This window comes from Pseudorasbora parva, chromosome 8, assembly GCF_024679245.1.
Source record: "Pseudorasbora parva isolate DD20220531a chromosome 8, ASM2467924v1, whole genome shotgun sequence".
Lineage (NCBI taxonomy): Eukaryota > Metazoa > Chordata > Actinopteri > Cypriniformes > Gobionidae > Pseudorasbora > Pseudorasbora parva.
Window position 1 is genome coordinate 38,649,568 of NC_090179.1, and position 18,832 is coordinate 38,668,399.

General features: G+C 35.1%; 1 protein-coding gene across 1 annotated transcript in view; it reads right to left on the bottom strand.

Moving 5' to 3' along the window:
- Positions 1-18,832, bottom strand: part of igsf9ba (immunoglobulin superfamily, member 9Ba) — a 107,753-nt gene that overhangs the window by 16,020 nt on the left and 72,901 nt on the right. The window contains exons 5-7 of the mRNA XM_067451170.1: positions 17,692-17,809; positions 11,296-11,437; positions 4,061-4,206 (exon numbers count right to left, since the gene is read on the bottom strand). Coding sequence (XP_067307271.1) covers positions 4,061-4,206; positions 11,296-11,437; positions 17,692-17,809 — 406 coding nt within the window. The remainder of the gene's footprint in view (positions 1-4,060; positions 4,207-11,295; positions 11,438-17,691; positions 17,810-18,832) is intronic.

The following is an 18,832-nucleotide window of genomic DNA, read 5'->3' on the forward strand; positions in this document are numbered from 1 at the left end:
GCCAGCATGCGAGTTGGCCGCTCTAACAAGGAGGCTAAAGGCTGCAACCTCTAGCGTCAGTCGCTAGAGCATCTCTTGAGGACAGAGGAGTGAGGTTTTACTTGCACAGTGACTACTAGCTGACCTCTGTTAGATCTGCAGCAGCCGTCTGTGAGGGGTTGGCGACTTTACTTTCATTTTGTGTTTTTTTTTCACCAGTTCCCGCCTCCTTCTTTCCATACCAACCATAGACTGTAAAAAATATGGACGTAGTGTGTCCGTGACGTCACCCATAGGATTCCGATAAGTTCTGAAGCTTAAAGTAGGGGCAACCTGGGCGTTGCCATCTTGCAAGTGCGTCATTGCGTCTGACTCCCGGGTAACAGAAAATGGGCAAAAAGGTGGGATGTGGGCGGAGCTTAGGTGATGCAATGACTATAGACTGTGGATAAATGGCTATCCGCCTGTAACTACACCCTTAATTATGCAGAACTTTGAGGCTTTTTATAACGTAAACAAATGAGTTAAAAAAAAAATTGTCATTAAGGTCAAAATTATCCTTATAGGCCAAAACCACAATTTGTACCAGGCTGTAAAGATGTTTTTTACTGATGTAAAGTTGAGAATTTTAACATGGGGCTCAATGAGATTCTGCTCCCTTCTGGAGCCTTTCCGTAGTGGCAGTTGAGGAATTGCAGTTTACATTACTTCCGTATTGGCTTCAAGAGAGATCGCGGGAGGTTGCCGCTTGATACCGACACACAACGTTACAAGGGACATGGGTGAAAATGTTAGATAGCAGATTAGAAAACATAAAAAATTTTAAGTCAACATGAAATTATTGTCAATAGTGTGTATAGTATAAATATTGTCAATAGTGTGGCGATGTATGAAGTGCCACTTACGTCGAAAGTAATTTTCAAACCAAGAACCTTTCTGTTGGTCAACCCGGTATAGCCCAGATCCCCAAATTTTTACCCCCCAAAAAGTATGAGGAAAAACAATCCAATGTTGATTGCAAATTAAACCCAGTTAAAGACAGCCATTAAAATATGGTCCATACAAAATATAGATATAAAAATTTGTATAAACGCATCTCTCGTATCTTGACAGTGTTCGGGAGCCTGTGTAAGTGATGTGTCGTAACAGAGCATGTAAGTGTTATTTAAAGCCCTTCCTGTGAAGTTCTCTCACCTGAAGCAGCCCTGGGGTGTCGCTGACTGATGTAGCACAACCCCAGCGGCACAGAGGAACGGGCTGCTAATGAGACAGTCAGCCACTGCTCTGCATATGACACAATATAATGTGCTTTTCCACCACTAATCTCTTCTCTCTTCGAACTACCGGGCTATATTTCCCCTCGGTTCCTTCATTAAGGGCCCCTTGTCACCCCTGACCTCTTTTCAGCTGTGATGATATAGTTGGTCATGGTGATGTACTGTTCTTGGTGGTAAATTGATAAAAGCAATCGTTCGAAAAAAACATTTAAAGGGTTTGTTCACCCAAAAATGAAATTTATGTCATTAATGACTCACCCTAATGTCGTTCCACACCCGTAAGACCTCCGTTCATCTTTGGAACACAGTTTAAGATATTTTATATTTAGTCCGAGAGCATATCCAAGTGTATGCACACTATACTGTCCAGGTCCATTCATGATCCAGATCACCAATGTCATGTGATTTCAGCAGTTTGGCAGTTTGACACACGATCCGAATCATGAATCAATACACTGATTCATGACCGTTTGAATCTTTATTTGAGGTTTGAAAACAAATGCGGAAGAGAAGACAATGCTGAATAAAGTCATATTTTTTGTTATTTTTGGACCAAAATGTATTTTCGATGCTTCAAGAGACTATAACTAACTAACTGATGTCACATATGGACTACTTTGATGATGTTTTTATTCCCTTTCTGGTCATGGACAGTTTCTTCCTCATGAAACAATGGATACTAGACTTTAGATATTTTCATTGGAGATACCTAATCTACATAACAGCTGATTGCTGACTTATATTTAATAATAATAATAATAATAATAATATATTAATATTAATAATATAATATAATATAATATAATATAATATAATATAATATAATATAATATAATATAATATAATATAATATAATATAATATAATATAATATAATAAAGAGTTTTAAGGTATAGCGTAAGACTGTAAAGTGTAAGTTTCTGTATATTGATTATGAAGGCCACAGGTAAATATGGAATTTATTATAATGGGTTTATGTAAAGATTGGTTTAAGTTCACTTAAATTAAAAGCTGTTATTTTTTTAAAGCCTAATAAATGTTGAAATTGATATAGCGTTCAATTATATGGTAATGCTGAATGTCTATCATTAATGTTAATCATTACCAATTATAAAAAATAAATAAAAAAAACATATTATTTATATTTCATAGAGTCATCAGTAGAAGTATATTAGTATCAGTGATACTACAATGCTATCATATGCTATGATATTACAATGCTATCATATTTTGTCCAGAAAATTAGCTTATTTCGTCCCTGGTTCAAGTTTCCTCCGGGTGCTTCGGTTTTCCCCACACAATCCAAAGACATGCCGGTTAGGTGTATTGGACATGCCAAATTGGCCGTAGGAGTGTGTGTGAGTGTGTCCCAGTACACTCATATCTGGTTTGCGTCAGGAAGGGCATCCGGTGTAAAACCTGTGCCAAATCCAATGTGTGTGTGTGTGGATAATTTTTGATGAAGCAAACCCTGCAAAGGACTAACGCTAGCAAAATAGAAATATTTCATATAAATAAAATAAATCCTGACAATGTCACTGCTAAATACCTATAAGTATTGTGGTATTCTGTCATTTTTCCTAACTTCAACTCATAAATACAATCCTTCCGACATGGCTTGAACGTGCCATGATGTGCCTCATCCAATCAGATTTGATAGCTGGAACCATGTGTTAATAATGAAGTTGCTTCAGTGAGAACTCTTGGCTGTCATTTATAACTGTCATGATTCCAATTTTTCATGATGACCACAGGAAGTAAGGCTCTTCCAATCTGTCTTCTCCTACCAAGAGAGAGAATGATATAGAGACAGTCAGACAGACAGAGACAGAGAGGCAGCTCAGACTCGGGGTTTATCCGCCACTTCCTGCTGCACCTCAAGAGTCTTGGTGCAGATGGAAACAAACTCTCAAACCCTCCAGAGAGATGCAGCAACTAGAACATCTCAGATGCCTGGCAGTCACCACGGCATCTCAAAGGGTGTAAATAGCTCTGTCCCTGTACGTGACAGACACCAATTATATAAAACAAAATCTCAAAGGAACACAAGACATTGACTGAGATTTTAAATTCAGGCCTGGTACTATCCTTCCCTCGGGTCATTTTGACCCGAAATTCATTAAATTTGTATTTATTTTTGTGTTCATCGGAGTGGTCCAAGTCCCTAGGACTTTTGTCGCATTTGAACCACGAATACACCAAAAAAAATGTTTTGAGACTAGATTCGAGGAGGATTTTGTGGTTGAAATTTTTAAAAGAAACAAATCCGTCATTCGCGGGTCATTTTGACCCCCTTAGTAATTAATGGAATGCAAGGAATGCTTTAGTACAAAATGCTCAAAATTCAAATTAAAAATGCTAAAACTTAAACAAAAAATTATTTCATAATGTCTACATGTGTATCTGAATGCATATTGAAGAGAAACTGACTTTAGGACCCAGCGAACAGATAATTTGCTCCATATAGAGCTATAAGGACATCTAGTGGCAAGAGGCATGAAATATCATGATATATATACCAGCTATATATATATATATATATATATATATATATATATATATATATATATATATATATATATATATATATAAAGTGTGTATATATAGTAATTTAAAGGTAAATAAAATTAAAAATTAAAAATTATCAGAAAAAGTTGCATTAAAAATAGAGCAAATATTATCAAAATTAAATGAAATAAGCTTTCTCGACAAAAAAAAGTATAATTTTATCCTTACCCACGAGGGAAGGTTTGTTACAAAGTGCGAGGGAGGGATGAGGGTTAAGAGGTTGGAGGTGAAACTCACATTGCACGGTCAGGTAAGCTGAAGCAGACGGGGATATGCCCAGGCTGTTACTGGGGCTACAGGTATATTTCCCAGCATCCTCTGGTTTCACTCTGTAGATAATGAGGGTTCCATCAATAAAGATGCGCACACGGAGCTTCAGATCACTGAAGGGAAGAAAAGAGAGATGATCTGTTTGAAAAATATTATTAAATGCATTTGTACACAGAGAAGAATGATATGATATGAAGCTGATATGATGCCTCATTATCATGGAAGCCTGTTTCTGGCTAGAGTGAATAATAAAGATGATTGTGAGAAAAGGTTGTGAGGAAAAATAAAAGCCATAATTGATAGATAAAGTCAAATATCAAGAATTAAAGCTGCAATTGTGAGATTAAAGGGTGTGATTATGAAATCACTATATAAAACAGAATTGTGGGTTATAGCGTCAGAATTGAGGGATCTAAAATTCGCAATTCTGACTTTATCACTCAATTCTGACTTTATATCACTCAATTCTGACTTTATATCTCTCAATTCTGACTTTATATCTCTCAATTCTGACTTTATATCACTCAATTCTGACTTTATATCTCTCAATTCTGACTTTATATCTCTCAATTCTGACTTTATATCTCTCAGTTCTGACTTTATCACTCAATTCTGACTTTATATCAGTCAATTCTGACCTTATATCTCTCAATTCTGACTTTATATCTCTCAATTCTGACTTTATATCACTCAATTCTGACTTTATATCACTCAATTCTGACTTTATATCACTCAATTCTGACTTTATATCACTCAATTCTGACCTTATATCTCTCAATTCTGACTTTATATCACTCAATTCTGACTTTATATCACTCAATTCTGACTTTATATCACTCAATTCTGACTTTATATCTCTCAGTTCTGACTTTATCACTCAATTCTGACTTTATATATCACAATTCTGACTTTATATCACTCAATTCTGACTTTATATTTCTCAATTCTGACTTTATATCTCTCAATTCCGACTTTATATCACTCAATTCTGACTTTATCACTCAATTCTGACTTTATATCTCTCAATTCTGACTTTGTATCACTCAATTCTGACTTTATATCTCTCAGTTCTGACTTTATCACTCAATTCTGACTTTTTATCTCTCAATTCTGACTTTATATCTCTCAATTCTGACTTTATATCTCTCAATTCTGACTTTATATCTCTCAATTCTGACTTTATATCTCTCAATTCTGACTTTATATCTCTCAATTCCGACTTTATATCACTCAATTCTGACTTTATATCACTCAATTCTGACTTTATATCTCTCAATTCTGACTTCATATCACTCAATTCTGACTTTATATCAGTCAATTCTGACTTTATATCTCTCAGTTCTGACTTTATCACTCAATTCTGACTTTATATCACTCAATTCTGACTTTATATCTCTCAATTCTGACTTTATATCACTCAATTCTGACTTTATATCTCTCAATTCTGACTTCATATCACTCAATTCTGACTTTATATCACTCAATTCTGACTTTATATCTCTCAGTTCTGACTTTATCACTCAATTCTGACTTTATATCACTCAATTCTGACTTTATATCTCTCAGTTCTGACTTTATCACTCAATTCTGACTTTATATCTCTCAATTCTGACTTTATATCTCTCAATTCTGACTTTATATCACTCAATTCTGACTTTATATCTCTCAATTCTGACTTTATATCTCTCAATTCTGACTTTATATCACTCAATTCTGACTTTATATCTCTCAGTTCTGACTTTATATCTCTCAATTCTGACTTTATATCACTCAATTCTGACTTTATATCACTCAATTCTGACTTTATATCTCTCAGTTCTGACTTTATATCACTCAATTCTGACTTCATATCACTCAATTCTGACTTTATATCACTCAATTCTGACTTTATATCTCTCAATTCTGACTTTATATCTCTCAATTCTGACTTTATTTCACTCAATTCTGACTTTATATCTCTCAGTTCTGACTTTATATCTCTCAATTCTGACTTTATATCACTCAATTCTGACTTTATATCACTCAATTCTGACTTTATATCTCTCAATTCTGACTTTATATCTCTCAATTCTGACTTTATATCTCTCAATTCTGACTTTATATCTCTCAATTCCGACTTTATATCACTCAATTCTGACTTTATATCACTCAATTCTGACTTTATATCTCTCAATTCTGACTTCATATCACTCAATTCTGACTTTATATCTCTCAGTTCTGACTTTATCACTCAATTCTGACTTTATATCACTCAATTCTGACTTTATATCTCTCAATTCTGACTTCATATCACTCAATTCTGACTTTATATCACTCAATTCTGACTTTATATCTCTCAGTTCTGACTTTATCACTCAATTCTGACTTTATATCTCTCAGTTCTGACTTTATCACTCAATTCTGACTTTATATCACTCAAATCTGACTTTCTATCACTCAATTCTGACTTTATATCACTCAATTCTGACTTTATATCTCTCAGTTCTGACTTTATCACTCAATTCTGACTTTACATCTCACAATTCTGACTTTATATCACTCAAATCTGACTTTCTATCTCACAATTCTGACTATATCTCTCAGTTCTGACTTTATATCTCAATTCTGACTTTATATCACTCAATTCTGACTTTATATCACTCAATTCTGACTTTATATCTCTCAATTCCGACTTTATATCACTCAATTCTGACTTTATATCTCTCAATTCTGACTTTATATCTCTCAATTCTGACTTTATGTCTCTCAATTCTGACTTTATATCACTCAATTCTGACTTTATATCACTCAATTCTGACTTTATATCACTCAATTCTGACTTTATATCACTCAATTCTGACTTTATATCTCTCAATTCTGACTTTATATCTCTCAGTTCTGACTTTATCACTCAATTCTGACTTTATATCAGTCAATTCTGACCTTATATCTCTCAATTCTGACTTTATATCTCTCAATTCTGACTTTATATCACTCAATTCTGACTTTATATCACTCAATTCTGACTTTATATCACTCAATTCTGACTTTATATCACTCAATTCTGACCTTATATCTCTCAATTCTGACTTTATATCACTCAATTCTGACTTTATATCACTCAATTCTGACTTTATATCACTCAATTCTGACTTTATATCTCTCAGTTCTGACTTTATCACTCAATTCTGACTTTATATATCACAATTCTGACTTTATATCACTCAATTCTGACTTCATATCACTCAATTCTGACTTTATATTTCTCAATTCTGACTTTATATCTCTCAATTCCGACTTTATATCACTCAATTCTGACTTTATCACTCAATTCTGACTTTATATCTCTCAATTCTGACTTTGTATCACTCAATTCTGACTTTATATCTCTCAGTTCTGACTTTATCACTCAATTCTGACTTTTTATCTCTCAATTCTGACTTTATATCTCTCAATTCTGACTTTATATCTCTCAATTCTGACTTTATATCTCTCAATTCTGACTTTATATCTCTCAATTCTGACTTTATATCTCTCAATTCCGACTTTATATCACTCAATTCTGACTTTATATCACTCAATTCTGACTTTATATCTCTCAATTCTGACTTCATATCACTCAATTCTGACTTTATATCAGTCAATTCTGACTTTATATCTCTCAGTTCTGACTTTATCACTCAATTCTGACTTTATATCACTCAATTCTGACTTTATATCTCTCAATTCTGACTTTATATCTCTCAGTTCTGACTTTATCACTCAATTCTGACTTTATATCTCTCAATTCTGACTTTATATCTCTCAATTCTGACTTTATATCTCTCAGTTCTGACTTTATCACTCAATTCTGACTTTATATCTCTCAATTCTGACTTTATATCTCTCAATTCTGACTTTATATCACTCAATTCTGACTTTATATCTCTCAATTCTGACTTTATATCTCTCAATTCTGACTTTATATCACTCAATTCTGACTTTATATCTCTCAGTTCTGACTTTATATCACTCAATTCTGACTTCATATCACTCAATTCTGACTTTATATCACTCAATTCTGACTTTATATCTCTCAATTCTGACTTTATATCTCTCAGTTCTGACTTTATATCACTCAATTCTGACTTCATATCACTCAATTCTGACTTTATATCACTCAATTCTGACTTTATATCTCTCAATTCTGACTTTATATCTCTCAATTCTGACTTTATATCTCTCAATTCTGACTTTATATCTCTCAATTCTGACTTTATATCTCTCAATTCTGACTTTATATCACTCAATTCTGACTTTATATCACTCAATTCCGACTTTATATCACTCAATTCTGACTTTATATCTCTCAATTCTGACTTTATATCTCTCAATTCTGAATTTATATCTCTCAATTCTGACTTTATATCTCTCAATTCCGACTTTATATCACTCAATTCTGACTTTATATCACTCAATTCTGACTTTATATCTCTCAATTCTGACTTCATATCACTCAATTCTGACTTTATATCTCTCAGTTCTGACTTTATCACTCAATTCTGACTTTATATCACTCAATTCTGACTTTATATCTCTCAATTCTGACTTCATATCACTCAATTCTGACTTTATATCACTCAATTCTGACTTTATATCTCTCAGTTCTGACTTTATCACTCAATTCTGACTTTATATCTCTCAGTTCTGACTTTATCACTCAATTCTGACTTTATATCACTCAATTCTGACTTTATATCACTCAAATCTGACTTTCTATCACTCAATTCTGACTTTATATCACTCAATTCTGACTTTATATCTCTCAGTTCTGACTTTATCACTCAATTCTGACTTTACATCTCACAATTCTGACTTTATATCACTCAAATCTGACTTTCTATCTCACAATTCTGACTTCATATCACTCAGTTCTGACTTTATATCTCAATTCTGACTTTATATCACTCAATTCTGACTTTATATCACTCAATTCTGACTTTATATCTCTCAGTTCTGACTTTATATCACTCAATTCTGACTTTATATCAGTCAATTCTGACTTTATATCTCTCAGTTCTGACTTTATATCACTCAATTCTGACTTTATATCTCTCAATTCTAACTTTATATCACTCAATTCTGACTTTATATCAGTCAATTCTGACTTTATATCTCTCAGTTCTGACTTTATATCACTCAATTCTGACTTCATATCACTCAATTCTGACTTTATATCACTCAATTCTGACTTTATATCACTCAATTCTGACTTTATATCTCTCAGTTCTGACTTTATATCACTCAATTCTGACTTCATATCTCTCAGTTCTGACTTTATATCTCTCAATTCTGACTTTATATCACTCAATTCTGACTTTATATCTCTCAATTCTGACTTCATATCACTCAATTCTGACTTTATATCTCTCAGTTCTGACTTTATCACTCAATTCTGACTTTATATCACTCAATTCTGACTTTATATCTCTCAATTCTGACTTCATATCACTCAATTCTGACTTTATATCACTCAATTCTGACTTTATATCTCTCAGTTCTGACTTTATCACTCAATTCTGACTTTATATCTCTCAGTTCTGACTTTATCACTCAATTCTGACTTTATATCACTCAATTCTGACTTTATATCACTCAAATCTGACTTTCTATCACTCAATTCTGACTTTATATCACTCAATTCTGACTTTATATCTCTCAGTTCTGACTTTATCACTCAATTCTGACTTTACATCTCACAATTCTGACTTTATATCACTCAAATCTGACTTTCTATCTCACAATTCTGACTATATCTCTCAGTTCTGACTTTATATCTCAATTCTGACTTTATATCACTCAATTCTGACTTTATATCACTCAATTCTGACTTTATATCTCTCAATTCCGACTTTATATCACTCAATTCTGACTTTATATCTCTCAATTCTGACTTTATATCTCTCAATTCTGACTTTATGTCTCTCAATTCTGACTTTATATCTCTCAGTTCTGACTTTATATCACTCAATTCTGACTTTATATCTCTCAATTCTGACTTTATATCTCTCAATTCTGACTTTATATCTCTCAGTTCTGACTTTATATCACTCAATTCTGACTTTATATCTCTCAATTCTGACTTTATATCACTCAATTCTGACTTTATATCACTCAATTCTGACTTTATATCTCTCAGTTCTGACTTTATATCTCTCAGTTCTGACTTTATCACTCAATTCTGACTTTATATCTCTCAATTCTGACTGTATATCACTCAATTCTGACTTTATATCACTCAATTCTGACTTTATATCACAATTCTGACTTTATATCTCTCAGTTCTGACTTTATATCACTCAATTCTTACTTTATATCTCTCAATTCTGACTTCATATCACTCAATTCTGACTTTATATCACTCAATTCTGACTTTATATCTCTCAGTTCTGACTTTATCACTCAATTCTGACTTTATATCACTCAATTCTGACTTTATATCACTCAATTCTGACTTTATATCTCTCAGTTCTGACTTTATATCACTCAAGTCTGACTTTATATCACTCAATTCTGACTTTATATCTCTCAATTCTGACTTAATATCACTCAATTCTGACTTTTTATCTCACAATTTGTATCTTTGGTTTAAGTTAACTTTACATTGCATTTTTTCTTTAACAAAAGTATTGCTTCAGACCCCTGTTGAAGACCCTTGATTTATAGATGTGTATGCCTTCAGAAAAATCACTATTTCTGAGCAAATAAATTGTTACTATCTGAGGTTAATTTTACAAATATCAGTGTCCACTAGTGTATTTACACAGAGTGGTATGTCGACTATTCCCATGAACATCCGTCCGCTCCTCACACTATTCTGGCCTGTTTCCACAGAGAGGAACAGACTACAGCCCTGCATAGAGAGGGTCAATACGGCCACGCTTGGGGGAGTCAGAACAGCTCCTGGCTCGGCTTCAGATGATCAGCATGTTTTTTTAGGCATGTGATGACACAAGCACAGTGTCACAAGATGTTCCCATCCCTGCATAAAAACCTGCTGTGTGCGCCTCCGTGTCACTGCGCTAGAATTTGCCTTAATGCAGCTGTAGAGGGCTTGAGATTCAGGGATTCTGGGTCTAAAAATATATGTGGCTCTAATCTAAAACTGTGGCAGACACACACAACCGTTTCTGTATTCAAGACTATGAGACTTGGCACAGAAGTGAACTTGATCATAACTTTACTTCTTGAAGTAGACGTTGTCTTCCTCCCAGAACCAAGTGTAGGTCAGGTTGCCAGGATACGCCTCTGCTTGGCACGTAAATTGGGCATTCTGGGATATGTTAACAGTGACGTTCTCAGGTGGTGACACAATGTATGGAGGACCTGGTGGAGGTAAACAGTGACAGGGGTTATAGACAGACCAACATTTAAAAATTAAGGTTCATTTTTTTGACTAATGCGAGCTGTAAGTAAAGTTGCAATAGTGAGCTATAAAGTTGAAGTTAAAGAAACAGTGTCTGTTTATATTTAGGGGGCGGGACACTTTAGATTCGAGAGAGCATTTGATTGGACAGAAAAACTGATGAGAAGCTGAAGAGTGATCCATATTGGCGGAAGGTTTGAATGCTTATATCTTTTAAATTCGAATTTTGTCATAGTTTTGAAGCCCACTAGCTTATAGATAGCAATAAAGCTAACATATTCATACTAAAAGCCAGCATTTTGATTTCATAGGGACTTAAAGGCATAACCAAGTAAAAGACAAACCAGGCTGTGAAACAAAAGCCAAAACTATTACATTATTATCTTTTTTTCTTTTTCTTTAGAATTATATTTCTTACTCATGAGAAACTGAAGACACAAGTTCACCGCTAACAAGCTATTTGCATGCACATTCAAAACAAAATTAGATGTGCTAGCCTTTTGCCCGCTAACTTTCTTTTTCTTAGTGTATTTACAGCAAACACATTTTGTGTTTGTTTATATAGACCAAGGAAGCAGAATTATTATCTGTGTTAATCGACTGCATGCCACAGATGTGGTAACCCTTCCAATTATCCTAATTCTCCTCTATGTTTATGTGTGTACATAAACCTGTCTAATGAAGACAGCAAGGATACTGCTGTCAGACCTTCCCACAGAGAATATTATCCTTCCCACATGAGACTGTCACTGAAATTGCCAATAGACTGTTAATTAGACATGTGGGAAGGCAGGAATACTGTCGTGACACTCGGACCGCTGTGAGATTTGTGGGTGCACTGCAGAAAGATACAGAACATTGCTTTTAGCACAAACAAACCTATGCCTAGCTGTGAAATATCTTCTCATTTTAATGTGTAGACTATGCTCAGCTTCCTGGATGTTTCCTTAATGTGCAATAAATGACACTGCATCTAAGGGGATTATTGACAGTAGCGCAGCTTTGCTTATTAATGAAATCGCGAAAGGCATCACTTGAAAGCATCTAAAAATATCCCTGGCGTTGCTCATGCTCATGTTATTGAAGCAAGTTTTAACTAGAGTGCTTCTCCAGAGGCTTCATGAGAATATTGCTTTTTGTAAAAACAATATTGCTAGTTTACTAAACAAAACAGCCCATGGCCAAGGCAGTTTTGGCTCGGCACAGTTCATATGTGTCCCCATCTGACTCACTGGTGCTCAAACGAGAGCAGACGATTCTCTTCTAAATCCCTTATCTCTCATATATGTCAGATTATCAGATATTATATTTTGTTTCAATGTTTATGTCCTTTCTCAGGGGTACGTTTCTTGTACAACAATGTAACTCTCTGATTAACTACGTAGTCACGACTGTTTCCTGAAACATGGTCTGCTTGAACCACATTGGTTCAACAATATCTGCCATTAATGTTGTATGACTTCTGCTATGAATCTATTCAAGATGCTGTTGCAAAGAACATGGCACCTAATGACTTCTTCCTTGTTTGTTCTATATTTGATATTTGATCACGGGTTCCCTCATATGTCACACTCTGAAGCTCCCTTGCATAAAAAATGCCTCACGGCAACAATTACAACATTCACAGAAATAAATGAAATTATTTTTACAACATCTCACAGCAACAGATCACAAAATAAATCAAATGTCTAATGCATTAATACATTAATATTAATGCATTAAAAAAAATGTTGTTTCAAGTAAAAAGTAAGTGGTCATGCTGCTTTTAAAATGCTAAGTTTAGTCAACTTGTAATGTGAAGTTGTGACAACTTGGATATTTGAGTTGACTAAACTTAACTTTTTGGGGCAGCACAGACACTTACTTTGAAATAACTTTTTTCATATAACTTTCATGATTATTTTATTCTATTGACAGCCCTATTTTAAATATTAACAATAATAATAATAATTTTAAAAAACTTTCATAATACACAGAAAAAAATAGGTAAATGTAAAATCAAAGATTAGCTTTGACTTTAATACTGTGACCCAAGCCAATTATTTTGGAAACAAAAATACTTATAATTTCCTATAATATACCTATAATTTCAAGATTCATATTTTTCACACACAGCATAAATGGGTTTTTATGCATGAAATTACATACACTGTTAAAAAAAAATGCTTTTTGTTGGTTTAACTTAAAAAAGTAAGTAATCTGGTTGCCTTAAAATTTTGAGTTTATTGAAATTAAAAATTTGAGTTGATACAATGAAGGAAATCTGTTTTTGCGTCATCAGAAATAACACACACAATTACCCAATATGCTTACAAAATCTTTTAATAATCTTTTAATAAAGGTTGTCGAATCTCAAAAAATGTTCATTGTATTAACTCAAAATTTTAATTTCAATGAACTCAAAATTTTACGGCAACCAGGTTTTTTTCTAAATATATTTTTTTTGTGTAGAAGTTACTTTCCCAAATCAGCTCCTTTGAAAAAAAGTTGGAAAACCATTATTAAAATTATTAAATTATTAAAATTTGTTATGTGTAATATAACATTTATTATATATCAGCCAGCCCTTAACAGGTAATGTATAGGGAGCATGGACAAGAAGCTCCACATATCCTGTGCATAGTGCTCTATAATCACACGTGTCCTCTAAATTCTCCGTTTCCCAGCGCAGGCTGTGTGTTAGCGTTCTGCTCTGTATTCACAGCCATGCTCCACTGCCATAAATCTGACTGCAGTGAAAGCCACAAAGCCAGTGACAGGCAGCTTGCTCATGTTTGCTGTCATACTGTACACGGTCGACGGATAATAAACTGAACCATTTCATCATTCTGTACTAACGCTAGGGCCATATGGGGAGAGACTGTGGTACCAATACCAGGTGCTTACTCAAAGCGAGCAAGGATCATTCTGTTTGCATGCGCATGAAGCACACGCTCACACACTTATCAAACAGATCCCTTCATGTCCATCAAGATCTTTTTCAAGATGACATTTGATCCGTGGCTTAAATGGACGGACTTGCAGATGATGGACATTGTATCCCTTTAAATCTTTATAATTTGTTTCCAACAGCCAGGCCAAAAGGTATAGAAGCACATTTCTGCCACATAAGAAAAAAAGCATGCGCTGGTTATGATATTATGACTAACAAAGTCTGAAGGTATGTTATGGTAGGTAAGAGATGTTAACAAATTCAGCTAAAAAAGTTGTCATTATGACAAAGTTTAAACCTTTTCTTTTTGATATATTTTTTATGTCAAAATGTATTTGTTTGTCATAATTATGACTCGTATCATTATTATTTTATTTTATATCATAATTAAAGGGGTCATGAACTAAAAAATTGAATATTCTTGACATAAGAGGTCATAATATCCTGTAAAATTCAGAACTGAAAGCTTCCTTGTTAGTCCAAAAAGCCAGGCGAATGAATGCCTATCCTATTCCAGTGGAATGTGCCTATCTATGAGGTGAAAGACCGCCTCTGCAGAAGAAAATCAACGCCTACTTTATCATTGTAACTTTGGCCCCGCTCACTGGTGTGTTAGTGAGATGACGAGGATTCCTAATGCTGGGAACTTATTTATTTGTTAAATATTTTCAACAACGTGAATGCCTCAGTTAAACAGTTGTGTTCGGTACATTTCACTCTGGATTCTTTAGTAAATCAGTCACAGTTTTAGCGAAGGCTTTCCAAACAGACGATACGATACGATATGGACCGACAGTAATGCAATAATAATAAATAATAATAATAATAAATACATGTAAGTAACCGTGTATATTATAATGCCTGGTCTGTGATTTGTGATATGTAATGATTCATGTACAGTCAGAGCATAGGCGTCGCTAGGCCCTTTTTAGGGGGGCTTCAGCCCACCTAAACTTATGCCTCAGCCCCCCTAAAAAATATGTGATTAACCTTTAAAACATATGAAACTGGCGGCAGGCTTCGGCTTCGTCCCGTTTTTTAGTCTGTCTCTCCAATCCGCAGCGCACGTCAGAAGCAGAGGTGTGTGTGTGTGTGTGTGTGTGTGTGTGTGTGTGTGTGTGTGTGTGTGTGTGTGTGTGTGTGTGTGTGTGTGTAAATCGTCATGAGCGTCATTGGTCTGTCACCGCTCGTCAACGTCAAAATATTTGATGAAACCAATCAAATCAGAGTAGGCGGGCTTTATGGTCACACAGAAACTGCTGAGGCTGAGCGCAAATTTTAGCAGAGCAACTCGACGTCAAGTAAGATAAATGCAGCTAAATTAAACATTCATGTTTGACAGCTTCTGCTTTAAGTCAGAAATGTTAATCAAAAGAAAAAAACATTTAGGCAAATGAATAAACTTGTTGTGTCTAATTTTTAGACATTTTTAACTGGAAATATGCCAATGTGAATCCTAATGTAGGCCTTAACGAACAGAAAATATTAACAAAGCCATTTTCATCAGATTAGGCGTAAGTTTAATAATGAATGTGTTTGTATTGTAAATTAATATAATTCTATTTGTAACATTCAGTAAATCAAAAAAAAACATCAGCTTTTTCAGCCTGTATTGGGCATAAGATTAGTAGCCTAATGAATGTTCATACTGTGATTTTAATCACCTTAAAACTTTGATAAACAGTAAATTAACGTGTCTAAGAAAATTATTCATGAAACATAAATATCAGTATGTTAATATGTAAACCATATGTTCACTTTATTCACTGACGAAAACGGAAAAAAACAGTCAAAGCTCAGCGTTATGAAGAGACAGGGCAAGATAAAAACAGAGAAAACGAGAGATGTGGAGATAAGACAAATAATTTACTGCCCAGTGACATGGTTTTCAAGCTATTGTTATCAAATTTTTTGGCCTTCAGAACATCATAAAATGCTCATATGTAGATCATAGAAATCAAAATTTTCTCGGGGGACCATGTTAGAACCCCCTAACATTTGGGATCTTGGTTATTATAAACCTGCCTACATTATTGGGTATGATAATAATTGCATGTACAGTATGGCCATGCATTAAGGTATTAATATTTGCTTTATAAGTAATGATAAACAGCCAATATCTTCTGGGTATGCATGTTTGTAAGCTATTAGTTAATAGCGCAATTTGGACCCTAAACTAAATAGTGTTACCATTTTTTCTACAGACCTACCCTCACTGGAGGCTGAGCCCCCCTTAAATAAAAATCCTAGAAACGCCCCTGAGTCAGAGGCTCTTTGTCTGTGTCAGTAAATCAAACCAGTGACTAAACGGTCAACTAAAATCGTGCTAAAAGTTTTCGAGAGAGTTCAAAAAGTAATACTAGCTATTTCATATGCAAAGATGTCAGCCAATCACAGCAGGGCGTTTACACTGAAGTCCCAGCAGACACGCCCCTTCAAACAGAGCCTTCAGATCAGAGGCTAAAATCAGAGTTGCACAAATGCCTTTTATTAAATTATGAATTTTTTTTATGTAAAAATCATACTAAAACTATAAGTGCACCACAAGAAACATTATAAAACCATAAAACATCGCAGTTCATGACCCCTTTCAAGAAATCTCCACTCCATTGTCTTTTCTTATGGACCACCAGCTAGACCAGCACAAGCCCAGCACAAACTAGTCTGACCACCTGCATCGAAAATCATGTCAGCTGGTATTTTCAGTAAGGAATATCAGCAGTTATGATAAAGATATATGACACCCTCATGTGAACTACAGGCAAATAAATAAACAAGCCACTCTGAAGGTGAGGGCGCTTGTATACAAGACAAGAAGGGTAACCGTAAACCTACAGTATATCAACTCCATCGCTCTGAGCAGGGCTGTAAACAGCTTCTACTGGAAGGCTCCATTAGGAGCCGAGTGACAGGAAGTGATCTATGCAGATGGAGCGAACTGAACGTATCGACTGCGGCAGATGTGCTTAAGTGACGAGACGTAAATGCCAGACTTTGACAGCACTGATGTGTCCATACGCAGATTCACTGAAAGAGACTAATTAACCAGTGAGCACCGAGGGATTTGCATCTTTGCAGCTAGTATTGACGGGGCGGGATGACCACAGTAACAAGTAAAAGGACAGACATTGACCGCGAAGGACGTTTGCTGGCTTCTCCTGACTATTGTACCGGAAATTGCCTTTTTGTGTATTAGATGCGCCTGTTTATTGTATATGTATCTATTTGCTGGAGATGGAAAATCAAATCTGTGTTGCATCACAGATATTGCAGTCCTCTCACCTTGCACCAGCAGGCGGGTTGTGTGTAGCGCCTCCCCCTGGTCACTGTGGGCGCGACAGCTGTAGGCCCCCCGGTCCTCTCGCGTGATGGCCTGCACCGTCAGACTGCCGTCAGTCACCTACAGAAAGAGAACAAGCTCAAATCATGGGTTAAAAAGTTAAAAACATAAGATGTTTATACTAGGTAAAAGTCTGGAAACGAGTTGATTTTGCATGTCTCTACGCCAGGAGTTTTCAAACTGTGGTCCACGGGTATACATTTTAGTAGGATTTAATAGTATTGAATAAATATTTTTTTTAAAGTGATAGTTCACCCCAAAATTTAAATTTGATGTTTATCTGCTTACCCCCAGAACATCTAAGAGGTAGGTGTGTTTGTTTCTTTAGTAAAAAAGAAATTAAGATTTTTAACTCCAACCGTTGCTGTCCCAGTCAACCGTATAATGCATGTCTATGGGGTGTTTTTCTATGAGAGTCACTATGAGAGTCTAAAACACATAGACATTCAAATCCATATTAAACCCTGTGGCTCGTGGCGAAGCAAAATGATGAAACGAAACGATCGGTTTCTGCAAGAAACCCAACAGTATTTATGTAATTGTTTACCTCATATCAGACAAATGTCATCTAGTATTCTCCAGCGCTATTACTTCCGCTGAAGAAGGTCAAACTCATATATATATATATATGATAAATGAGGTGATGAATTGAGGAATCAACCTTTCCTTGAGCTTTTGATATATAATAGGTCATGGTAATATAAGAATATCCTCTAAGTTTCAGAGCTGAAAACTTCCTTGTTAGTCAAAGAAAAGCTTTTATAGACAGCAGGCTCAGCAAACGGTCTTGTGCTTCATACTGACGTCAGTGTGTGACCAAACGCCGCCTCTACAGCGCGTCTAATCCAGTAGCCCCGCCCACTGACTCATGGAGGGCTCGTGCTAGCTGGTCAACAACAATAAACATGCCGAGGAAGATTAAGATATTGCGCTATTCCTGGTTGTGTAAGAACACGGTCGCTGCATAAGCTTCCTTCTGATCCTAATACAGGGTTGCCAACTTTTAAGTTCAGGTTGGAGTGAGATTTTTGGGGGGCCGGGCGGGCGGGGGGGGGGGGGGGGGGGATGGGGGGGTAATGCTTT